At 39.4% G+C, this 26305-nt stretch overlaps 1 protein-coding gene across 1 annotated transcript in view; it reads left to right on the top strand.

Annotated features, from left to right (window-relative positions):
- Nucleotides 1-26305, top strand: part of LOC121681487 (transient receptor potential cation channel subfamily M member 1-like) — a 196737-nt gene that overhangs the window by 37078 nt on the left and 133354 nt on the right. Inside the window, exons 9-13 of the mRNA XM_042061245.1 lie at nucleotides 1507-1607; nucleotides 3756-3929; nucleotides 7859-7993; nucleotides 9456-9506; nucleotides 11234-11374. Coding sequence (XP_041917179.1) covers nucleotides 1507-1607; nucleotides 3756-3929; nucleotides 7859-7993; nucleotides 9456-9506; nucleotides 11234-11374 — 602 coding nt within the window. The remainder of the gene's footprint in view (nucleotides 1-1506; nucleotides 1608-3755; nucleotides 3930-7858; nucleotides 7994-9455; nucleotides 9507-11233; nucleotides 11375-26305) is intronic.

Here is a 26305-nt window from a genome sequence, read left to right on the forward strand (position 1 = left end):
GGTAGGCTACTCGGAAAAACGGATATTTTCCCTCCTTCGTTTTTACAGCGATGGTAAAACAGCTGGGGAAGGGTGTCGCAAACCCCTTGAGCAAACAGGTCGAGATTTCAAACATATGAGGAAAGAAATAATAGTTTTCAGTGATAAAACCTCCGTTTTCATGTATATGAAAGGCCAAACTGCATGGAAATAATATGCATTTTTTTATGTGTTAGTGGGGTCAACAAAAACCTAAACATGCTCAGATGACATGATAGACGAGGCACTGTTGCTCATCTGTCCATCATCGTAAAGCCCAATTTGATTGGTCTAAACAGCTCTGGTTCGGGCATAGTTGCTCCACAACGGGACAAGTCTAGACCGAACTTCCTGACCTCAAATGTTGTGGGTGGGGCAAATGTTGTCGGCTGGCCTCCAGGCTAGGGTTGGGGTACAACACCACTTTGTGAGGGAAGGGATGGAAGGAGCTGCGAGGGACAGGACCCCTAGTATAATCCATTGAACTGGTTTCGCTGAGGCTGGTGGGGCGTCTGCTCAGACTGTTGAGGTGGCTTGTGAGCTCATAGAGGTCCCTCATGAGAGTTGACCTCTCCCACGTCCTATCCACTATTATATAAGTTCGAAATTGTGGGAAAACTCCACTTCAGTCTCCAGAATTCAGTCTATAACTACAATAAGGATAGCTGAACCAAAGTCCTTTTAGGCAAGCCCCTCACTCGGCGGCCATATTGCAACGCTTTTTGGGCACTTATCGGGCATCTATTTTGGCAGAAATGCGCGTGCGCAAGGCTTCACGACACCAACCTTGCTCCAGTGGCGAGATCACAACTCATGATTGATACAATGTCTTCACAACACACCACATGATTGGCTCAATGTATTCACAACACACCACATGATTGGCTCAATGTATTCACATGTCAACGTTTTGCCGCGGAAGGGGTGGGATATGTATAGACACCCAGATAGCAAGAGGCTGGCGGACCACTGTCGGTCCACTGGGGGCATAGCTGGCGGTCCGCTGGCATTTTGCTCATCGGTTCTCTGGCGGTCCGCTGGCGGGTTGCAGACAAACCCAATATTTTGCCACTATTGGTATAAAATCTTTTTCATTTGTTCAGTTATACTCCATATATCATTTTATTAAAGTTTCTTAATATTCATGACAAGTTAAATTTAAAGAGATGGTGGTCCAACGGTGGACCACAAGTGGCACGCCACTGGCGGCCTACCACCAGCGGTCCGCTATCTGCCAATCTGATTTTGCTATCTGGGCAACTGCCATATTGGTGTTACAAACTAACTCCATGCATTTCTAGGGAGGATTTTTGGAGTGCTGTGTCTCCTCATTAAAAAGTCTCTGGCTGAACTGTTTGACAAAGAAGCAAAAAAATAAACCTAAAAAACTGCACCTCTTCTGATGTGTCCCTCAACAAAAACAATCCCTTGGTATGATGGTATGTTCATTTAAATCATCTACATTTTGTTTGTTTTACTAATCTTTAGGGACTAATGCCTCTGCTTCGGACCAGCTGAGCCTGGCTCTGGCCTGGAACAGAGTTGATATTGCCCGCAGTCAGATTTTTATCCACGGCCACAACTTGCCTGTAAGTATAGCACACACAGACACATATGTAGCACCCCAACCCTCAGGCGCCAGTTCAATGGGAGTGACAGGGACAAACTTAACCTAAGTGCTACGGGGTTCATTATATCCTACTTAACTATTTAAATAAGTGAAAAAAGATACAGGTGATAAAATACAATATTTACAGATTGAAGTGGTTAGACTGAAAGACTAAAGAGGTTGGCTATTTAAAAGACAGTTTACACTAGCCTATGAACAACAGCTTAACATGTACCATGAAACACACTACACTTAGTGAGCCCATATACACACACTCACGGACAATAAAGAGCAGGCCTGGTCGAGGCTTGATAGCCCCTTCACCTCAGAGGCAATGTAAATGAGGCAGCAAAGCAAACGATGAGTTAGCTCACTGGCTAAAGGACAGTCCACTCGGCGTAGCTCCATAACCAATACGCATATTTAAATTGCCAAGATTTTTTTTTTTACTGAAATAGTGATATGATGAATTTACATACCTCGGCATATAAATAGGAAATGTGTAACACATTTGTCATGCATTGATTGACATGGGTCAAACCTTACAGAGTTCATTATTATGGTAATGATGATATTCACATGCCCACAATGCATATTTGGCATAGCGCCACCATCTGGCAACAGATAAAATGGCTATTACACTGGTGGCACATCATCAATTTTGACGCACTTCTCCAAGGTGGTTCATTGATTGATTCATTTAATGACCACACAGCCAGGCTGGTGGAATTTGTTCTCAGTACAGCTCTTTGGTACAGGTTCCAACATTACATTAGACATTAAAAATATAGTATACAAACATATATATACAGACAGACACATTGAACATGATACATAAGGGTTATACTTAATCCACAATCCTCAGCGTTCAGAGTTCAGAATGTTTATTGCTATGGGAATGAAACTGTTTTTGAAGCGGGTTGTTTGCGGTGATTGTCCTGTAACGCCTCCCAGAGGGCAGTAGCTGGAAGGCGTAGTGTGCAGGGTGGGTGATATCAGAGATTATCTTGTGGGCTCTGCGGAGTGTCCATTTGTGATTCAAAAGGGATGGTAGGGGTGAACCAATGACTTTGGATGCTCTGTTGATGATGCGCTGTAGTTTCTTCTTGGTTTGTTGGATGATTACCATTGGTGAAAACTCATGACATTTGGCACCCATGTAATCCTTCACAGTCTCTATTCGGGGACAGAGATTTTGCCCCAGGTGTGGCCATAGCGCCCCCTTATGTCATTGAGTCTTTTGGTCAGCAAATAAGTTTACTCCCACACACAAATTTAGTAGGGATGTATACCTCCCTAAGACAAACACAAGCAGATGGGGGTCATGCACCCAACCCCCTCAGAGTGGGTAAGCTGAAAACAGTTTTATCAGTGGGCCCGTTCGACATCTACCAGCGTTGTGTAGATCTGGCTGAATGTAAAGCAAGTTTATATTGTAAGATTCAGCCAGATCTGTGCAGCGCTGCAACATCGAATGCGTCTGCTGATTTGACACTTCCGGAACACGAACCCAGGCAATTTGCTTCCTTCAGATACAGGTCTTGTTATAACCTTTCTGTACACTTTCAAAGTTTACAATACTTCAGTTTGCCTGTAGGGAGTAGGGACCCTCACCACACTACCACAGAAATGTAATTATATTTTGAGCATGATCAGTAGTATAAAATAGTGTTTGTTTTTTGACGTGCTAGCTTGCCCCCATAGCTTTCACTATCAGCCCATTCAGTGCAAAAAACAGTCTTGCTCAAAACTCGAACTTTGAACTTGTTAACTACCATAAATAGACCCTTGGTTGTTTTGACTCCGGAGTTACGCATTAGTGTTAGGGTGTCAAGAATCCCAAAAATCCCAGGCAAACGTTAGTGTATTGTCATGTACCAGACTAGTATCTCACCTTAAATTGACCTAAAATGCTGATATTCACATTTCCCTTCCTTTGATCTGTATTACTCATAAATGCTTTGGTTATAAATGCAGAAATTACAATGTACTGGTTTATAAAACAATTTAAACCTTGCTAAAGTCTTGCTAAAGGATAAATGTTATACTTATTTTATTCAACATACATGGGGTGCAAATAAATATGGAGGCTACTAAATGTGCATGTCTGCATTTCCTATTTGTGAAGCCAGGGGGTGCCCTACCCAGCACAATCACACCACAGGTCGAAAAAACAAAGAGCCCAGCAGCTGTGCGTGCCGGCAGAGGCAAGCCAGCACGTGGAAAGAAGACCAAGGGAGGCAAGGCTAAGCCAGAACCTCCAGAAGAGACTGATCCACGCAAACTGGAGCTGCTCAACTGGGTACACATAAATGTTATTTCTTGACATTATAGAATTATATTAGCTACATTAGTAGATATATAATTATGTAGACATGTTATTGTTTATGTTTAATGACCTGTTTGTTTTTTTGGATATTTAGAAAAATACATTTTCATGATAGAGAAGGTATAATTATGAATGTTCTCTGAAGTAGAACATGAGATGTTGACCATTGGGAAATCTTTCTCAGATGACATCATCGATCTGAACCAATCTAAAACCACCCGTCTTAGGGATAGCTTTACCGTGATCAACTGTCCTTAATTCTGAAGCGACCAATTTCAGCGATCAGGTCCAGAGAGCCATTGGGGCAGGAAAGAGTTAATGTTTTATGACCTCCTTCTGAGAACATGCATGATGCACACCCTGTTCCAGTCCCATTAATGGCTTCAAGGCTGAAGACATCCTCTACAACATGCAACAGAACAACAGTTCTACAACATGCAATGCACAAAATGTAGACCCTATCAACATGCGTTTCTAAGGCATTTCCAGTGGCACAGCAGCCAACTGGACATGAGCCATGGCCCCATACCCCGAAAGCATCGTAAGCCTAAGAGTGTCGTGAAGTCCCTCTTACGAACATCTTAAGATTTGCCGACTGTTTCCAGAAACCATCGTAGCTTAAGAGCGTTGTGAAAACATTCGTAGATCTACGAATCTCCAGAGTTCTCATTACTGGCTAAGAGCATCTTAACAGGTACTTCTCACTGAGGTCACCAAGAGGACATAGAGGGAAATTAAAACTTATACAATTGTTACTTAATTTAATAACTACTTTCCCATTTTTTTTTTTTTGTATTTACTTGTGATGAATCAGCTTTTAGCGTGCAAAATAGCACACATTTAATGGTCATAATAATGTGATTAAAAGCGGACAAAAATGCAATCAAGGTATTAAACTAGACGTTGCCAAAATAGTTTGCCATTGGAATATTTGCTACATTAAAACTTGGAATATTTGCCACATTGAAAAAGGCTATTGATTGCTTTCAGGTTGTAAACGAAGCAGGAAGAATAAGCTGCTGGTAAAGTGAGATCCTGTTGAAGTGAAGTTGTCTCTTGCTGGTGGGTTGGATGATTTGGATCCAACCTGCAGAGCTCAATTTGGATTCAATCGCAGTTGAACCCCAGTGCCTAACATATGGAAGGCATTAAATTAAGATCCCAATGTGCACCGATATATATTTTTTCTAAAAAAAAAATCCCATCCACTCCGCTAAACTCTAGGAACGCAACCACTAGATGGCAATGAGATTACTTTAATAGTTTAAAAAGTATAAAAGTTTCAAAGTTGAAAAGACATAGCAACCTGGTCCGTTTGAAGACCTACGTTACAAAGGTTGAACGAAGTTTCTAAGTTAAACTGTTCAAGAGAAATTGCGTACGGAAAAAGTGGTAAGTGGAATAATAATAACTAGAAATGCAATTCCAAGGAATTACCAGTGCATGAAAATGCTAAAGTTGTGATGTAAAATATCATGTATAGTTAAAACAGATAATACAGATATGGTTACTACGGTGATGCTAGGATAGACATGGTGGTTGCATAGCTTAATAAAAGTTGATAGTTTAAAAGTAGACCGTTTAAAAGTTGAATGTAGATAGTTTAAAAGTTGTTGATAGACAGCTAGTTTAATAGATGGATAGTTTAATGATAGTTTAAAAGTAAACTGTTTAAAAGTTGAATGTAAATAGTTTAAAAGTTGTTGACAGACTGAAAGTTTAATGAATGTTGATATTCAAATAGTTTAATGGCTGTATAGGTAGATATTTAACGATAACTAAAAGTTGGAATGGCTCTAATGTTTGCTAGCAGTTATGCTAACAATTTTAACAATGCTAACATGCTAACCATGTAACTTAGCTAACTTAGCTAATGTTTTCTAGCAGTTTTGTTAAAAATGCTAACTATGCTAGCAATGCTAACATGCTAACTATGTTAACCATGCTACTTAGCTAATGTTTTCTAGCAGTTTTGTTAAAAATGTTAACAATGCTAACATGCTAACAATGTTAACTAGCCACAGTGGGTAGGAGTCGTAGTTGATGACAAGTGACAGTTACAATGGCTGAACAGTTAAAAAGTTCAGTAGTTTATATATAGGGTTAAATATAAAGGGTTACATTTTTTAACAGTGAATTATTGTAGTGGGGACTTTTATTTTGAAACAGTTTTGGGCAGAGGAAACAGTTGAATAGGATGTGTAGTCTTAATTGACCCAGATTGTATGCTTAAAGCCTGAGGCTGCAGGTGGCCTGAACACCTGGCATAGGATTCTAATTGCTTAATGGCCGTATTATGATGTCACAATCGGCAATGTTAAGTCTATGGGGATTTTTAAAAAGTTTTTCTTTAATAGTTTAAAAAGTATAAAAGTTACAAAGTTGAAAAGACATAGCAACCTGATCCGTTTGAAGACCTACGTTACAAAGTTTGAATGAAGTTTCTAAATTAAACTGTTCAAGAGAAATTGCGTACGGAAAAAGTGGTAAGCGGAATAATAATAATAAGAAAAAGTTGTTGTTGCCTTGGAAGAACAGTACAATGCATTTTCATGCAATGTAATAAGAAAAATAAGTTGTTGCCTAGGAAGAACAGTACAGTGCATTTTCATGCACTGTAATAAGAAGAAAAAGTTGTTGTTGCCTAGGAAGAACAGTACAGTGCATTTTCATGCACCGTAACAAGGAGAAGTTGCATAGGAAGAACAGTACAGTGCATTTGATGCACTGTAATAAGAAGAAAAAGTTGTTGCCTTGGAAGAACAGTACAGTGCATTTTCATGCACTGTAACAAGCTTATTTTTCCCCATAGACTTTACATTAGCACTATGACATCACAATGGACTAATTAACTTGATTTGCACCTGTATCAACTTCCAGCAGTTCAACTAGGACCCATCAAAGGGTCAGTTAAACTGATTGCACCTGTTTCAACTGCTTTCTGCTTAACTAGGCCAACTCTCTGTGTCTCTCCATTCCACAAGGATATAAGGTACATTCCATCCAACTTTCTATCCATTCATCCTCTTCAAACCATTCACTCATCCACCCATTAAACTATCCATCAACATCCATTAAACTTTCTGTCTATCAACATCCATTACACTATCTACATAGAACTTTAAACTATATACTCTGTCTCAGGCTTTAAGCATACAATCTGGCTCTCTTAAGACTACTATTTCCTCTGCCCACAACTGTTTCAAAATAAATGTCCTCACTACAATAATTCACTATTAAATAATTTAACTATTTAAACTACTCAACTATTTAACTGTTCAGCCATTTCAACTGTCAGTTGTTATCAACTATGACTCCTGCCAACTGTTTCCAAATAAAAGTTTGTTTGGCATTTTATGTTAATATACAGTATGTTTATATTTTCATGCACTGGTAATTTCCTCGAAATTACATTTTCTAGTTTTAAATAGTGAACTGCTTTGTTTAGCATAGTTTTTTTTTAAATCCTCCATAAATACGCACACAGGATTGTGTTCCAAGCATGCTGAGGATACACACACAGGCATCTTTGGTAGAATTTGAAAGATTTGAAAGAGGATCCGATGACATGCAGTACCTTCGTTGAAAAAGGAGCCTTCCTTGACTTTGAGAAACGTCCTGATGAACTGAAGATCTAGTACTTGCAGTTTAGGGTTTTTGCATGGCGTTGCTTTTTCTAAGGTTAAGGCATTTTAGAGAATCATGAATAAGGTAGTTTTGAAATGTCTGTACTGTCGTATTGAAAGGAAAATTAATCTTGGAGTTACTAATGACCAGTTTGGTGGAGGAGTTCAAATGAAATATGTAATAAAATATTAGTTCAATATTTGAACACTTGTTTAATCTAATTCACATACATGTTGCTCTCCCTTTCACTGTGTGTCTGTATATGGTTGCTTTAGGTAAATTCTCTGGAGCAAGCCATGATGGATGCATTGGTGTTTGACAGAGTGGATTTTGTTAAACTGCTTATTGAGAATGGAGTGAACATCCATCACTTTCTCACTATACCACGCCTGGAGGAGCTCTATAATACGGTGATAAAGACTGCACATATTCTCATTCTTCCTGCTATGCCATGATAACATGTGAAGCTCATCAGTTTGGGATCTCTGGCTGACACCATTATATTTGAGATTGGCTTGGAGATTTCATGTTAATACATGACCTGTATAGCACATAACACTTTAGTATAATGTTTATGTAAGGGATAACGGCCGCCGAGGTGTCCTGTTATACGGAATTAATGGACGAGGGCGAGGGGCAAAGAACTCCCCGACGCGCAGCGGCCCTGTCAGGACTTATTTTCCTAATAATGACCGGCGTTTTATACATTATCCCTTACATAAACATGAAATCACAGTCTATAGTACTAATGTGTTATACAGGTCATGTATAAGTTATATGACACATAATTTACTGCTTTAATTTCCCTCTTTGATGTTATTCGTTCATTCATTTTGCTACCATAACTTCCAAAACATGCAACCACAAGTTGAAACTTGACCTTTCTGCTCTGCGCAGAAATAACATGAAAAATGAAAACACAAAAATATTACAATCTTTATTGAACACTTAAAACATCCACACTGCTGATGGGAAAAGTAAGTAAACCTTTGGAATTAATAACTGGTTGTAATAACTGGCAGTAATAAGCTTAACCAAGCACTCCTGGTATCTGTACAATGTTTAGTAGGTACTTTAGCCCATTCTACCTTACAGGATTGCTTCAGTTCAGCCATATTCGTTTGGATATCTGGTGGGAATGGCTCTCTTGAGGTCATGCCACTACATCTCTATTGATTAAGGCTGACTAGGGCACTTCAAACGGCAGATTGTTTTTTTTTAGGAGGAACATTGTGATCAAAGCTGTCTTGGGAACTGGAAAGCTTGTTCTTCAGAATCAGAATCAGCTTTATTGGCCAGGTTTGCGTAAACAAACAAGGAATTTGACTCTGGTTAGAGTACCGAGGCAGCTATCTGCGGCGCCATAATGATATTTCTCTTACTGGTCTTGGAAGCATTGGTGCCCTTTTTTGTGCCATACAGTGTTGTATTTTCTTTCCAAATAATTAAATCTATGTGTCATTAGTCTACAAACCATTTATCCAGTACCATCTATCAAAGTGCTTTTTGGCAATCTTTTACTGCTTTACTGCTTTTTTTTTCTGGAGTTGTATCCTGGCACATTGCAGCATACGGCACAATTTAAGTGCCATTGCTAGTTTGTGACCATCACAGTTATCATAGCATCTTGTCCGACGCGGGCATTGTTTAAATAGCAAATCAACTTGCACCCGTATGAGCACATATAGGTGTGTCAGTGAAAAGGCAAAGTGTGGTCAGGGACAGGGGCACATTTTTTTCCCATCAGAAGATACACCACATGAACAGCAAACTCAAAATGTCCAAGTACCGGTAGCTCTTACCACATGTCGATAAATAGGTAGGTTGGTAGATAGATGGCTTTATTGATGCTTCATCCGTTTCATTTTTTAGAGACTCGGGCCTACAAACACCTTGCATTTTGTGGTCAGAGATGTGAAAAAGGTAATTATACTTGTTTTCAATTGTTTTCATGCATGCTCGACAGTGAAACATTCGTGAGTATGATCACAAATGATGTAGCTAAAGCGGTTGTGAACTGTTCTGAACTCCTCATTTCCACAATGTAAATTTAATGCTCAACACAACCATTGTGATTAGATGGCAGTTGCTGCCCTGTCTCTTTCAGTTACATTAATTGATTAATTGATTGATTGATACTTTTAAAAGAAATCAAACAAAAGGCAATTTCTCACACATTCTTACAAAGTTATCAAAGATAAATACAATTGGCTGTACTGACAAAGGGTGGCCAGTCTGCATTTTTTTTAAATCTTTGATTTTATTTTACATAAACTACAGCGAAATTCGCTGTGATGTGCCTGAATCTTAAGACAGTAATACATAATCAAACACATAGTTCCGATCATACACTACATGTAAAAGACAGTAATAAATAGTGGAAAAAACCCACTTGAACGTAACATTCAATGGGATGAAAATAAAACAATTTGTCCACCTGCCACTGTGGCTGGAAGATTCCAAAATCTACCAGCCACTCAACTTTTTTACTAGCCACTAAATATACGGTATTAAATGTTTATATCATGACCACTCATCAATATTATTGTAAAGTGTTTTTCTCTAAACTTACAGTACCACCAATGTTGGACAGAAGTCATAGTTGGCTTGTCCTCCAAGCACAGTAGCAACAAAACTTTAGGTCAATAGAACAGCATTCATATACCATATTGTCATAAACTGTCGCTCATTTAAGACGCAATCCATTGGTATGAGTTCTGGAGCTATCCAACGTGATCTAACTATACTAGGGCTGCAGCTATCGATTCTTTTTGGAATCAAGTATTGTAGCGATTATTTAATTGATTAATCAAGTAATTGGATAAAGAAATATTTTTCATCATTAAATGCAATTTATTAATATGCACAACAATGTCATGATGTAAACTAGTCACTTCAAAGTAAATGAATATTTCTGTTTTATGTAGATTTGTGCATCTTCAGCATTTACCATTACTACCAAATAACCTCCCTTACAAAAAATAACTGCAGTTATTTCGAAGTATAGTGCAGTTATATGACAATACAGTGCAGTACTTTAGTATTTTCATATCCAAAATACTGCATACCTGCAGTAAAGTACAGTATACTATGCAGTACAATGCAGTTTTTTTGTGTCCAAAATACTGTATTTCCTGCATAAGAACTGCAAATGTGTGTGTGTGTGTTTGTGTGTGTGTGTGTGTGTGTGTGTGTGTGTGTGTGTTTGTGTGTGCACACGAGACAGAGGGAGACAGAGAGGGAGACAGAGATGAGCCATAGGCAATGTGTGATTTGAATTAACCATGATCTATAGAGATTAATCACAGATCCTATATTATTGGAGCATTATTATCCTTGAAAATCTTCCTCTATGGATGGAATTTCACCAAATTTGATGTGTGTTCAAAGAATGTGGTAGTGATGGAGGGGGAAGTGATAGCATATTGTAACACTCTTGTCTTTATTTCTTTATGATTGTGACACTACGGAGAGGCCAATATGCATAACATTTTCTTATTTATTTCTTGGTTAACGAATGAAAAAAACAAAACAATGTAATCTTTTAAAGTAGTAAATTGTCCTAAACAATTGAAATATCCTGCAAATAGATTTCTGTTTTCCTTAATGTTGGATTAAATGTTCAGTCATACGTCTATTTATTTTTACAGGGAAACCTCCCTCCAGATTATCAAATTACTCTCATTGACATTGGATTGGTCCTGGAGTTCCTGATGGGAGGAGCATATCGTTGTCACTATACCCGTAAAAGTTTCCGTACCCTCTACAACAATCTCTATGGCCTGAAACGGGTAAGTCTACTTAAACATTTCAATTGTAATATGCATTAGTCAGACGTGCCAGCTTCCAATGTGCACAGACCTGCTAACACAGGTTTAGGAAATGATATGGTATTAATGGTGCGTTCATGGGCACGGGAAAGCCCTTTTCCCAGTGAAAACATTATCATTCACGTCACTTCATGTGGGAATAAGAGGTGGGCAACTGGGGCTAGATTTTGCTAGGGCTCGTCGTCACCTTTGTCATCATGTTGTAGTTCGTTTGTAGTCCATGTGGCCTTTCACGTCCAACAGTTTTAATGTGAACTTGGGAATTTGCCGTTTTTATCACTTGAAAGCTGCATATCCTTCTTTCACAAGCGTCTTACACCATATTCTTAAGCATATACAGTTGTTTATTTAAGATTAGTGAGCACATGTTTTAACCTTTGTTGTGACATCCATGTTGTTTACCCATTCCGACGGCAAAGCACATGAACACTTGCAGTGGGAAAAACAACCTAATCACGGGGGAGGTCCCTGATATTCCATATTACATTTTTATTCAGTTTGTTCATTTCAGTTTGCATGGGGAATCAAAACTTTTTTTTTTTAACAAAAAATAATCTTTTTGTGCACAATCTGTGTTACAATTTGTACCCAATGTATACCCACCCACCATTATGAATTCAGGGGTTGTTTAAAGGAGAATTCCGGTGTGATATTGACCTAAAGTGTATTGAAACATGATACCGAGTGTGAACGTATGTCTCATAGCCCATCTCGACTTGTCCCCTGCACTCCAAAATCTGGCGCTAGTTAGCCGATGCTACCAACAACTTTTTCAGTAGTGGTGCTTCGGCATCGGGCTAGCCATGCAAATAAATCACTGTTTTACACCCATTTACGAGGCTCAATGTATCTCCACACTTCATTGGTAGACTTCCTAGGGCCCTGACATTTAAAACGAGACATTGAGAACTTTGAAAAAGCACTGGTAGTTTACTTACAAGATGATTTATACAGACAGTATCTTCAAGAAGTTTAACGTTTGCAGCCATCTTGAATTTAGTCACGATAAGTCGAGCAACGAGTAAGAATGAACAGCTATGATAAGGGATCAGATTCCAAAAATAATTCAGTGGAAATGCATGGACTCCAGTTTCTTCCAGTAGCAGCAACTGGAATCCATGCATTTCCACTGAATTATTTTTGGAATCTGGTCCCTTATCATAGCTGTTCATTCTTACTCGTTGCTCGACTTATCGTGACTAAATTCAAGATGGCTGCAAACGCTAAACTTCGTGAAGATACTGTCTGTATAAATCGTCTTGTAAGTAAACTACCAGTGCTTTTTCAAAGTTCTCAATGTCTCGTTTTAAATGTCAGGGCCCTCGGAAGTCTACCAATGAAGTGTGGAGATACATTGAGCCTCGTAAATGGGTGTAAAACAGTGATTTATTTGCATGGCTAGCCCGATGCTGAAGCACCACTATTGAAAAAGATGTTGGTAGCATCGGCTAACTAGCGCCAGATTTTGGAGTGCAGGGGACAAGCTGAGATGGGCTATGAGACATACGTTCACACTCGGTATCATGTTTCGATACACTTTAGGTCAATATCACACCGGAATTCTCCTTTAAGTTCTGATTTCAGTGGACAATTCGGTTTTAACATTTCAATAGTAATCACCCACACCACCCTAACATATGAAGACTCCTTTTAAAGTTATTGCACACCTGAAATCTCTCCATGATCTGACAAATAAGGTAATGCACAGTCCTGCTCAGTCATGCATGCCACAAAATTTTCAGCGCTATTATAAGGCAGTAGCCTACGGAGGAGAAAAGGCCTGTGAGCTAAAGCAATTGTTTTACAGTCCTTGAACAATCATGCAAGAACCGTATTTGATGAACATAGAATGGCCACAGAACTTTTGCAAAGATATGCTTCCATTGGCTACACCAGACGAGCAAGTTTTTCCCCCTTTATGTCTATGCGTGCGAGCAGCGTGTATGCGCTCCGCTTCCGTTGTAAGGCATCACCAATATCAATTTAATGTTACAGATGTATGGCTACATACACTCTTAAAATGGTTCTGGTCTAGACTAGCATGGCCTTGCCTTCCTACGTACTTCCGCTCGATTTTCATCTCCCTCCACAACTCCATCTGGGATTCCGGCCATTGGCCTCACTCGCATGAGCAATTCGACCCCGAGCCAATCAGCGAGCAGGAGGCGGGAGTTGTGAGAGACGACGTTGAGATTCTGCGCTGTGTTTGAATTGTAGTCCTCGAGGAGTTGGCAATGGCGGAAGTTAACGCTTCCAAATATTCAGGAATTGAAGTCCGAACAAAAGGAGTGTTTAACACATTTTATTTCGGGCAAAGATGTCGTGGCCCTACTCCCTACGGGATTTGGGAAAAGTTTGATTTGTATCGCGCAGTAGCCTCGATATTAAATTACAGCATGTGTGGCAGACCTGGTATGAACGAAGCGGCATGTTTACAATGATCACATCTAGCTTTGACAATTGTGATGATATTGTAGCGCCGAGGCTATTTGCCCCCGTGGTGGGCTTTCCCCTGTGTTCCCCTGTGTCTTCTGTTTTCCCGGCGTGTGTGCGCGCGAGTGTGTGTGTGTGTGCGTGCGAGAGTGTTTGTGTCTCCCTCTCCCTCCTGTGTCATAGAATGTGTTAATTAGTCCATGGGCCAGAGCAGAAGTTGGTATCACCAAAGGTGGCAAAATCTAGCAATGATTTTCATAATCCTCTATGTCTGAGAGATATGTTTTGGTATGATAACCTTTTCTAAGTGGTAGCGTAGTTATATTTTTACTGGCTTTTATACCCATACCCAGTACAATTCAGAATACATGCCTATGTGTAGGTATAGGTGTATGCAAGTGTGTGGGATGATGCGATATGTCTTAATCTATGTTATATCATATGTAGATGGCATAGGCTTTTAGAAAATATACAGTTTAAATGGATAATTTAGCTTTCCATAAATTACATAGGCTAAAATGTATCAGTCATACACTTTTTCACCTTTATAATATAGGATTAGATAGAGACAAAAGACTAAAAGTGGGTGGGTCAAATCCAAACTCTTGCTATATCACATCTAGAGAGTATGGGCTTTTAGAAAATATATGGGTTAGATAGCTGAATACACTTTACACAGCTATTTTAGACCCATAACTAATAGCTGTCCATTGAAAATCAATGCATTTCAATGTAATGCAAAATACATTACAGAAGTAGGCCTAAGGTATAGTGGTATGGAGGAAGTTGGGAGATGTCTCAATGCACATTATATCACATCTAGAATATATAGACTTCTCAGAAAAATATATTTTAGGGTAATTAATCTGTTTTCCTTAATGATACCAGAACTATAATGATCGGACATGCCATGATATTTCAATTCTAAAGAGAATGCATGTAGATCTTGCATAACTATTAGGCCTAAATTCTGTTTTTTCAATTTGTCTAGAACTAGATTTGTTTCTGAACATTCTACAGTACAAATATAAACTGCCAACTTTAGAGTGTGTTGGTCAGTGTTGCCAGATTGATTGGGCTTCTTTTGACTTTGACGGGCGGAGGGAAATAAGCTTTAGGCGGGCAAATAAAATTTTGAGTTGAATGGTTCTCTATAACAAAATCGTTGTTGGGGCGTTTTTTTGCTGAAGAGGGCGGGTTTTTGAGCGTGATTGGGCGGAAATCACTAAACCCAATCTGGCAACACTGGTGTTGGTGTTTGCTGGGCCACAGGGCCAGTATGTGGATGGAAGCAGTTTAGTTAGGCTATAGAACAAAAATGGCTGTTGTAGTGTCAAAAACAGATTACAAGGTGAGTCCTGTTTATTTTTATTTGTGTTATGATTCAGATGTGTGAGAATGAGTAAGGATATGACCAATGACTAGGCTACTTGTGAAAGACTATATGTATAATAACCCAACCGGCCCAAGTAAGGTACTAACATCATTATCAAGCAATGATGTCTGCTGTAAACTGTAGACTTCCCCAATTTGTGTGTGAACAAAAGAAAGGACAAAAAAATAATATACATACAAATAATATAATATACTGAATTTACTGTATTTGAATTGGGAATTTTGAGTGGCAGAATACTGATGATGCACAGTCAAGCCACTGCACTCTCACTCTCTCTCTTCCTCACATACACACACACATACTTTACATACACAAGCATGTTCTCTCCCTTACATACACACACACACTCTCTCACACTCTCTCTCTCACACACTCTCTCTCTCTCTCTCTCTCACACTCACACACACACACACACACACACACACACACACACACACACACACACTTCATATATTCCCTCTGTCTCTCTCTAACACACACACAGTCACACACACTGTTGCTGAGTAGGAAAAGGCCTCATTTTAGCACATCATTCCTGATATCTCTGTTGCTTTCAAATTGTTGTACATCCCAGAATAGAAAAGCATGGCAGAAGTAGTGGTATTCAGGAGGAGAGTTTAATACATTGTTCAGATGATAAACCTTGTGGCACCTACTGTATGAACATAAAGTCATGGAACACACTACTGAGAGCAGCTGAAATAAGAGCCTATCGCCCATCCTTGATCTTGCTAAAGGTCTCCCTGAGAGTAGAATACCATCCATATTGTATCACAGAAAATGCCGTAGCATCTTTACTATGAAGAAACTTCTTGACAAGATCCTTGCAAAAGTTTTTTTAGAAATGTTGGCCAACTGAAAAATATGAACATGAAAAGTATGAGCATACAGCACTCAATACTCAGTTGGGGCTCATTTTGCCTGAATTACAATGTGGCATGGCATGGAGTCGATCAGTCTGTGGTACTGCTCAGGTGTTATGAGAGCCCAGGTTGCTCTGATAGTGGCCTTCAGCTCTTCTGCATTGTTGGGTATGGCGTATCACATCTTCCTCTTAACAATACCCCATAGAAAATCTATTAAGGTCAGACGAGTTTGCTGGCCAATTAAGATACCATGGTCCTTAAACCAGGTACTGGTAGCTTTGGCACTGTGTGCAGGTACCAAGTCCTGTTGGAAAATTAAATCTGCATCTCCATAAAGCTGGTCAGCATGAAGCAAGCATGAAGTGCTCTAAAACTTCCTGGTAGCAACGTGGATTCTGTGCCTCTCTTCTCTTCCTCCAGACTCTGGGACCTTGATTTCCAAAGGAAATGCAAAATTTACTTTCATCAGAGAACATAACTTTGGACCACTTACTGTAGTAACAGAATAATTTAATAATGTTACAAAGATACTACATCAATCCGTATGTTTCATTGGGCTACTAGGCTATTTGTTTTGCCTTGATTCATTTAGGCTAGGCCTTTTTATTCAGGGGCCGTATTGACAAAGAATTTTAAGGCTAAAAGTAGCTCCTAACTGGCGAATTTAGGAGCAACTCCTAAAAATAATGGGCGTGTCACTCCTAACTTTAGGACTCTTAATTTTTTCACAAAAAGTAATTCACGAAGCATTTTAGACCTAAAAGTAGAACCTAAGTCTGGGACAGCTTAAGTCGAGAGGACTCCTAACTCACTAAGACCTATTCATAAACAGCTTTTTTGTGGCATTTTACGTTGCGATGTTTTGAAATAGCCTATGCGCAACAGGAGCTTCCAATCGCAAGGGAACAATTTTGCATTCATAAAAGGGATGCAATAACGCCACCAACAACAACCAAAACTACTCATTGTTAACATGTAAATGAAATGTAACGTTTCATTGTGAATCAAATTAAAATGTTCTCCTCTTTGCAAACGTAGCCTAGGGATATGGTGACAGATTCATTTAATAATGTTGCAAAGGTAGGCTACTGCATCAATCCATAGGCCTATGTTTCATTAGGCTACTAAGCTATTTGTTTTGCCTTACTCTTTATTCATTTAAGGCTAGGCCTTTTTATTCAGTTATTAATCATCTTCCGTCCTTCGCACTACTTGTGTAGCGCACGCATTCTCCGACTTGTCACCTGTCAGTCATCATCGGAAGAGAGGTGTTTGGAATTCCCGCGTTACAATCGTCAGCCAATCAAGGTGGTCACTTCAGTCAAGCTCGTGCATGAGTAATGACGTCATCCATAGCCACGAAGACTCACTCCTAGTTTAGGAGTTGTCTGAAAGGCTTTGTGAATAACTTTTAAGAGAAAACTCCAATCTAAAATCTTTAAGTGCGATTTAGGAGTAGCCTACTCCTAGTAGTAAGATAAAAGCCTTTGTGAATAGCCTACGGCCCCAGTTATTCATCATCTTCCGTCCTTGTGTAGCGCACGCATTCTGAGACCTGTCACTCATCATCGTAAGGGAGGTGTTTGGAATCATGCCCGCGTTACAATCATCAGCCAATCAGCCAATCAAGGTGGTCACGCTTGCCCATTTACCCAAATTAATGGTCGAATATTACTGATGATCATTGTTATTTAAGAACATGCAGTGTGCGTAGGGTACCAAAAACATCTTGCTCGTAAAAAAGCATCATAACGCACATTCTGGCGGGTCTGTTATTTACTGTAGGCTGCGCAAACCACATGCCTTTATTTTGGGCAAGCCTGCATTCATTCATTCATTCAACCTTTATTTATTCTCGGAGGGTCATTGAGGGAAGCCCTCATTTTCAATGAAGCCGAAATTACAGAAGCGAAGCAAAGCGCTCCACAAACAAGACAACATTCGAGGCCTTCTGTTGAAGAATTTTATATAAAGCCTGCGCTGACAGTAATCCTCCTGCCCCTGATAGGCCTACCACAGCTGTGGATAGTGTGGAATGTTCAAGTAATAACACAATCCAATGTGTGTCTCAATTGTCCCCCGCTGACCACCTCACACATTTCTCTAGATTTTGCAACGAACTTACATGACACAATGCCATAAAATATGCCAGTTTTAGGACACAGAATAATGTTTGTAATGATACCAGATAGGCCAGGTATTGTCGAAGGTGCATGGTGAAGTGAAATTCTTACTTTGGAAAACAAACATTTGCCGATATCATCGCCGATCATCAGAATATTGCAACAGATTCTGTGTTCTGGACTGTAGGTAACTTGTTAAGCCAGTGGTTCTCAAACTTTTATTTCATTCCCCACTTTGATCAAGGGGCATGACTGATGATAGTGGAGATAACGTGTTATCCCGAGGCTTTTGCAAGTCAGCATCTTCGACGGTAGTCTATTAAAAATATAAGTTTTCGATGTCCCAAACGGAGAGCCATACTTTATTGTTTTTAACGATCTCTATGCTACTCACAAAAATGTAGGCATGGGGACATGATGAAGTAGGTTATGAAACTGTCGTGTGTTAAATTATTGTGATTACGAGCCAGTGGTTTTAAAATATTATGCGTGACTCGGACATCTAACTAACTGCAACAGGCTCATATCGTCCTCGCATTCGCAAAATGAGGACCAGTGTTTTGTCAAATTGCAAATAGCTATTCGTTTGAACTATTTTTTTATGATAGTAGCCTATACAAAAAGCACTTCATACAATCTTAATCTTGGAATATGGGGAGGGAAGTGGCGCGTCTGCAGTCAGCCAAATATGAATGTAATTCTGCGGCATAAAGCAGATGTAATTGTTTATTGTACAGAAAAATAAAAATGACATGTCAAGCAGTCAATTGACTACATTGCAGTCAAGAAGTAGGGCAAATTAATTTACGAAACAAAAACGTGGGTCATAGTTGTCTAAGCCTCTATTGCGTAGCCTGTTAAAAACGTCGCCAGATAGTATTAAATCGGCAACAACATTGTTTTCTGCAGAAGCCTACCCAAGGCTACAGATTAATTCTGAACAGTTATTTCTCTACTGGCTCAATTATCACACCACTGTTTTGATTTGCGTAGTTGCTTTAACCCTGACAATAATGTAGACAGCAAATTTCGATTTCGATTTTCGTGTAGTCAAGCCTTAAGCCATACCCAAGTAGCCTAAATCGAGGTAATGTTTAATTATGCATGATTTATTTTGTTATTGAATTCGTAGGCTGGGATTACTCTCGGCAACAATTATGTAAGGGACGGCAGGCAGAGCGATGTACAGTGGCAGAGCGACGCACAGTGGCTGAAAGTGGTACTAAAGCTTCACGCAGCTTCACGCCGCGTAATGCGCGAATGAAGTGGTCATTTGAAAGCGATGCCCACTGTACATTTGCCTGTATCACGCTACATATACTTTACTTTGTCAAAACGTAGGCTATGCATTTTGTATCCCTTTGTTAGACAGGTGATATTTTTGAGATATGTGCTTCCTAGAGGCATTTTTTAGTAAAAGTTGGGAACAGGACTTTTTAACATAATTAAGGTGTGCTGAATCCAACTAGCCCTGTTCCCAAGCTGAATTTTGAGATAATGACCATCTAATTAGCATAAACGAAATGGTTACCAAAATGGCGATTTTGGGCACTTTCATTGGGCGGATGTCATTATACCATGTAAATTAATTCATATTGTTCACAGAAATCTCCCTTGGCCAATAGATCAAGGATATAGGCTGTGAAAAAAAGAAAACAAATCTAGTATTATGCCTATGTTAATTACCTGAAAAAACCTTTGAAAAATGTAATTGTTAAAATGTTATAACTGAGCAGGCACACGGTATTTGAAGAATGAGACTTATGTTTTTTGAGGGTCAAGAAAGATGTGTAGTGATGAAATGTAAAGTTTAAAATTGTGGCCTACTGGTTAGGTCTTTGGGCTTGAAACCAAAGGGTTGCCGGTTCGATCCCCGACCAGTAGGAAAAATGTGGGTGGTGGAAAGGTTGAGCACTAGTCTCCCATGCCCACATCCACGGCTGAAGTGCCCTTGAGCAAGGCACCTACCCCCTCACTGCTCCCTGAGCATCACTGTAGCAAGGCAGCTCACTGCTCCAGGTTAATGTGTGCTTCAATGTGTGACCTGTGTGTTCACTAATTCACGGATGGGATACATGCAAATTCCATGGGAGACCAAATTCCATGTATACCAAAGTATACTTGGCCATAAAACCTGATTTACTGTACATTACATTTTACATAATTGAAGCGAATTAGGTTGGTAATGTACAGTATGTAGTCTCGGAGTAAGTTACACTTTACGGTAAGGGTACATGAATTAATTCATGATTTATGTATTACTTCATTCATTAATATCTAATTAATCATCAGGAATTTGTTCATAGTTTGTCATTTGTAGAGTTCATAGTTTGTCATTTGTGACCTCATACATGAACACATTACTAAAGTATTAGGTACGATGGGCACATCATTATGAATTATGATGTATTAACCATGATCATGACTTTATTTTTCTGCCAAAAATGTGGTCATCACCGCTCAAATTCTGATTTGAACATAACTTTGGAGTTCTCTAAACACATGTCATTATTCACTACTTTAGTTGAGGGACCACAGACGTGATGAATGCATGAGCAATTATCCTAAAATTCATGATGATCATGCTTAAAAAAATCATAAATCATAATGATATACCCATCACACCTAATGCTTTAGTTGATGTGTTGTTCATACATGAGGTCATCATAAATGAGAGTATATGAATTCATGTCAATTCCTGATGATTCATAGGATATAAAGGAATGTATAAATTAATGCATAAATCATGAATTAATTCATTCATGATCATTCATGTACCTTTACCATAAAGTGTTACCCATATTTCTTCATAACCTTTGTGTTAGTAAAATGATTGAATGTCCTGTGAATTAATAGCTAGATGAATAACTTTGAATTAATAGCTAGATGAATAACTAGTGCAAGTTCAAGTTCAAGTTACTTTATTTGTACCCAGAGGTAGATTTTGTTTGCAGTATAGAGTGCTTCAAGAGAATTGCCAGAACAGGAGCACAGAGGATGCCATCTTTACGGCAATTCACTCTGCCATGTCCCTCCTTGACAATAGAAACACCTATGTGAGAATGCTGTTCATTGACTTCAGTTCAGCATTCAACACCATTATCCCCTCCAAACTGATCACCAAACTCAGTGAACTGGACATCAGTACCTCCCTCTGAAACTAGATTCTGCCAACAACCAACCAATCACCAACAACAACCTGGCTCTCAACAGCAAGAGGACCAAAGACCTCATTGTGAACTTCAGGAAGTCAAAAGCTAGCATACAAAGCCCCATCCTCATCAACAGGACTGAGGTGGAGCATGTCACCAGTTCATGTTTCTGGGTGTCCACATCTCTGTGGACCTCTCTTGGACCCTCAACACCTCTACCTTGATCAAGAAGGCTCACCAGCATCTCTTCTTCCTGAGGAGACTAAAGAACACAACCTCTCTCCTCAGATCCTGGTGAACTTCTAAACCTCTACCGCTGCACCATTGAGAGCATCCTCACCAACTGTGTCACAGTATGGTGGCAACTGCTCTGCCTCCGACTGGAAAGAACGGCAGAGGATGGTGAAAACTGCTCAACGCATCACTGGTCCCCCCCGGTGCCTCCTTGCCTGTGCCTGTTGAGGTGTCCATGTCGATGGCAACCTTCACAGGGACAACAAGGAGGCGAACATTTTGCCCCTATCCCACCCATAGTATTCTATTATAAATGTACACACTTTATTACACTTAAACATAGCGATATTCTACTGATATTTATACTGTTCATACTGCACATACACTCATATATTTTCAGTACTCTGCACGATGTCAATGAAGTTGAATCTAATCTAGATAATCTAATCAAATGAAACATGTGACTGCTGGCCATCTTTCCCATTTGGAATCAAGGATATGATGCTAGCTTGTTATAGGTAGTTAACGGTTGTTCGTGATTAGTTCAAAGGAACTCCAATGATTTTAAACTCCAAACATGTGTCCACCCACCACGAAAAAGATGTTTACCAATGATGTCAGGCCACACTCTTTGCCAAATGATGTCAGGCCACTCTTTGCCAAAGAGGACCGTAAACATAGTCAAGAGTATAATAAGGCTAATTAGCATAAAAATCGTTTTTTTGGCATTTTTATATTTATCATAGCCTTTACTTTTTATTTATTGCCCACGGGAGATTTCTGAGATGCACAGATGTGAACAATATTAATTTATTTACATGGTATAATGATGCCTGTCCGAAGAAAGTGCCCAAAATCGCCATTTTGTTTATGCTAATTAGATGGTCAAAAACTCAAAATTCTGCTTGGGAACAGGGCTAGTTGGATTCAGCACATGTTAATTGTGATAAAAAGCCCTGTTCCCAACTTTTACTAAGAAATGCCTCTAGACCCATATACAAGGACTTTTTCTTGAAATAGCACTTGTCTATGTGTGTGGACATTAGATCCAGTGTCCTTCTCAGTTCGTTTGGTGAGATGAAGATGAAGGTTTCTTTTTTTATTTTATTTGGGAGACTTTCCAAAAAAACGTCCGTCTGCTAAAACACTTTATACCAGTGCACGTTGGCGCAATTACTGTATGCTACTGTACGCGCGCTATAGCTTGCTCGTTGTCTGTCCAGCTGCACGGGAGGTTTAGACACAATTTAGATTCAGTTCAGAACAATGTATATGAAATATATTTTGGGGGAAACGTGTTGCTTCTGGTAATTTGACGTTAGCAGTTGTGTTGTCATGCTGAAAGTGCTATATTTTTCAGAGACAGTATAGTTTTCTTTCCGGTACGGCGTACCCTCTCAGTTCCGTTATTCTAGCGAAATTAGCGATTGTTCAGCGAAAATAAGACTTCCGGTTGAGCAGAATTTGCTAAATAAAAGTCGCGTAATACACAACGTGTTCTAGACCTGTTTTTTAGCAGATTCGGTCTTTGTAGGTACGCAAACCCGTGTATAATTGCTCAAGTTCGATTGACTTGTCAGATGAAAAGGAGAATTTTGAACCTGTCGCTATTCTGAGTGTCTGCACGTAATTCTTCATAACGTACTGATTCACTAGGTGCAACACCCAAACGGGTCCGTGCAGACACTAATTACATACAGAATATCGGTCCATTTGATTTGCTTTATATCCATTTAATATGCTTTACTGTTTACAGGACACAAGACCAGAAATCAAATGCCTAACAATAAAAAATAAGCGAAACAAATGTGGTAAATGTTTTGTTTAAATATTATTTTATTGTTCTTCATTTCATTTGCAATAAATATTTAATAGGTTTAAGAATGTGTAATTCTATTGCATGAGTAGTTTCATTGTTTCCTTATCAGCAATCAGTTGTTTGTTTAGGCCTATTTAGGCTACACATAAATACTGAAGAATTAATGATACAATGCCGCAATTTAGAATGCACATTTATTAATAAAGCTATTAAAACAGTGAACAGCTGGAAGACACATGCATTATATTCAAAATCTGAGGGTCAAGTCACAGTAACGTCGTACAGCACTGAAATGTAGAGTAGTTTAAAAACAGAAGAGACAGTACAAGACAAGAAGACAAGACATATTTTACCAATTTAAGTCCACAGACAAACATAACATTCAAGTAAACAAAAAAGTAAGTAAATAAGAGGGCACATATAATAATGAAAAAAAAATAAGAGCAGCAAAATTTGGTTGAAATTGTGCATAGACAGTCAATAAAATACTAGTGCAAAGTCAGGCCAATAAAAGGCTTGGGTAGTTCTGTTTGACCTAAGTAAGAAAGAAAGTGACATAGTGGTGCAAGTTATGTAAGAGCAGCAGAAGTGTTGTGTTTTCAGGACAACAACAACAAGTTGTAAAGTGTACAAGTGTGCAAGTGTGCAAGTGGAGTAGTGCACGCGGCCATTGTGGGTCCAATGTCCAGGATGTTATGTAGCTGAGGGTGGAGGGGGAAGAGGAGGGAGAGAGTTCAGCATCCTTACAGCTTGGTGTATGAAGCTGTTGGTGAGTCTGGTAGTGCGGGAGCGCAGGCTTCTGTACCTCTTCCCAGAGGGCAGTAGATCGAACAGATTGTGAGCGGGGTGACTTGCATCACTCACAATTTTGGTCGCCTTGCGGGTGAGGTGGGTGGTGTAAATGTCCTTCAGGGAGGGGAGTGAAGCACCAATAATCATTCCAGCTGTGTTCACTATGCGCTGCAGGGCTTTCCTGTTGTATTCAGTGCAGCTTCCGCCCCACACAGCGGCACTGCAGATCAGGCACTGGAGTCGTAGCTCTCATCCTGCGGTGCATCCTTCAGGAACAGTGAACAGCTGGAAGACACATGCATTATATTCAAAATCTGAGGGTCAAGTCACAGTAACGTCGTACAGCACTGAAAGTACAAAACGGTTAACAGTAGTTAAATATAGCAAAAGACACTACGCCTAAAATAACACTAAGGCAGTTTACCAGGTAATTCAGTAAATGGTACATAAAGTTGCCTACAGTACATTATAATTTCCAAAAAAATACATAATAATTAGCCAATTAGTGACCCAATTGGCCAAATACTTTTCTACCAACACAAGGCAATGCCATGGGGAGTTGAACCCCACCCTGGTAAAACCAGAAGTGCCACCACCAGCATTTTTTGCCTTTTTGTAGGGAAAAGCAAAACCTGCATTACACACAATATGATACAATTAAGCCTAGTGTTAAGCTAATTAATGACATACATATAATGCAGGGAAAACGAAACCAATTAGCCTTCAAATGTAGACATTAATCAGTAAACTGAATTGTTTGTGTTTAAGCTGACATTATATGATAAGAAGCTACATGGACATAACATGCAAATGTGTGTGTGGTACCCTTTGGTAGCTTTAAAGTCAGGTTTCTACCAACATAGCCTAGTACATTATTCCGAGAGCTGAAGGACCTTACAGTGCATACAACTGGCACTAAACAAATACAATGTACTTCAGAAATTATGTCTAAATAAACTACATAGTCCATTCCTTGTCTCACCAGCTGGGAGGACCAGAGAAGCTTCATGTCTAACCTGCTAACGCAGGGAATAGGCAGTTATACACTTTCAGGCAATAATAATAATACAAATATGTGACCTGAGAGTGCTAGGCTACCACTCATGACACTCTGTACAACTTGTGGCAAGTGTCTGCATCACATAGGCCTAATTCACACTGAACCAGAGTATTGAAGAGTATTCAGATAGAAAAAGAGTATTCATATTAAGGTAGGTAATAGTATAGTATACATCGCCAGGTACGTTGCATATTTCCTTAAGTCTGTAGAATATTTAAGCCTATGCTTATGCAGGTTTAATTTAACAGGCAGACATGGATGTCTTCTATGTTCACATTAACGCTCTGGGATTTGTTTCCCTGTGACATATTGATTTAAGATCATAGGTGAAATGATACCGTTGTTATCATGACGTTTATCACGTTATGATCTCTATTTACATCGTCTGCCTTTATACCCAGATCTCGATGGCAAAGAATGGTCCAATAATGTCCATGTGTTTGTGTCTGACATCAAAACGCAAAAGAGCTGCTGCACTACAGGAATTCAGCAATCTTTTTCACACCACACATAGCCTGACAATTACAAAACACTTGTAACCATGTATGACTTGCCCTTCCTCCAACTGTTCCTACACCTGTTATCTTCCTATCCTGACTGTCTGGTCTTATGCCTTTTTTTCCCTTATGGTTTCTTCTCTCTGCCCAGTTAATGCTTAGGGATGGCGGAGCACATCTACACCCAGAAGGTGGTAAACAATGCCAAGTTGGACAGATTTGGGGCAAAGTTTCCTTTTTCGACTAAGCCTTATATGCGCTTGCTTCTCATTTAACCCAGTGTTTCTCAAACTTTTTCAGACCAAGGACCACTTAACCAATAAAAAGAAACCTCACGGACCACCTAGCTAAAACAGTAGACCTACTTCAACAGTATATTACACAGTAGGCCTACTCACTGAGCCACCTTGCTTATTGTATTTGCACCTTGCTTATTGTGCCAGAGGATTCATATGATTTAAACTGCATGGCGTAGCTTACATAGGCAGTGTTGCAGAACTGTTTGGATTTACATACAAGT

The sequence above is a fragment of the Alosa sapidissima genome, chromosome 14 (assembly GCF_018492685.1).
Source record: "Alosa sapidissima isolate fAloSap1 chromosome 14, fAloSap1.pri, whole genome shotgun sequence".
Lineage (NCBI taxonomy): Eukaryota > Metazoa > Chordata > Actinopteri > Clupeiformes > Clupeidae > Alosa > Alosa sapidissima.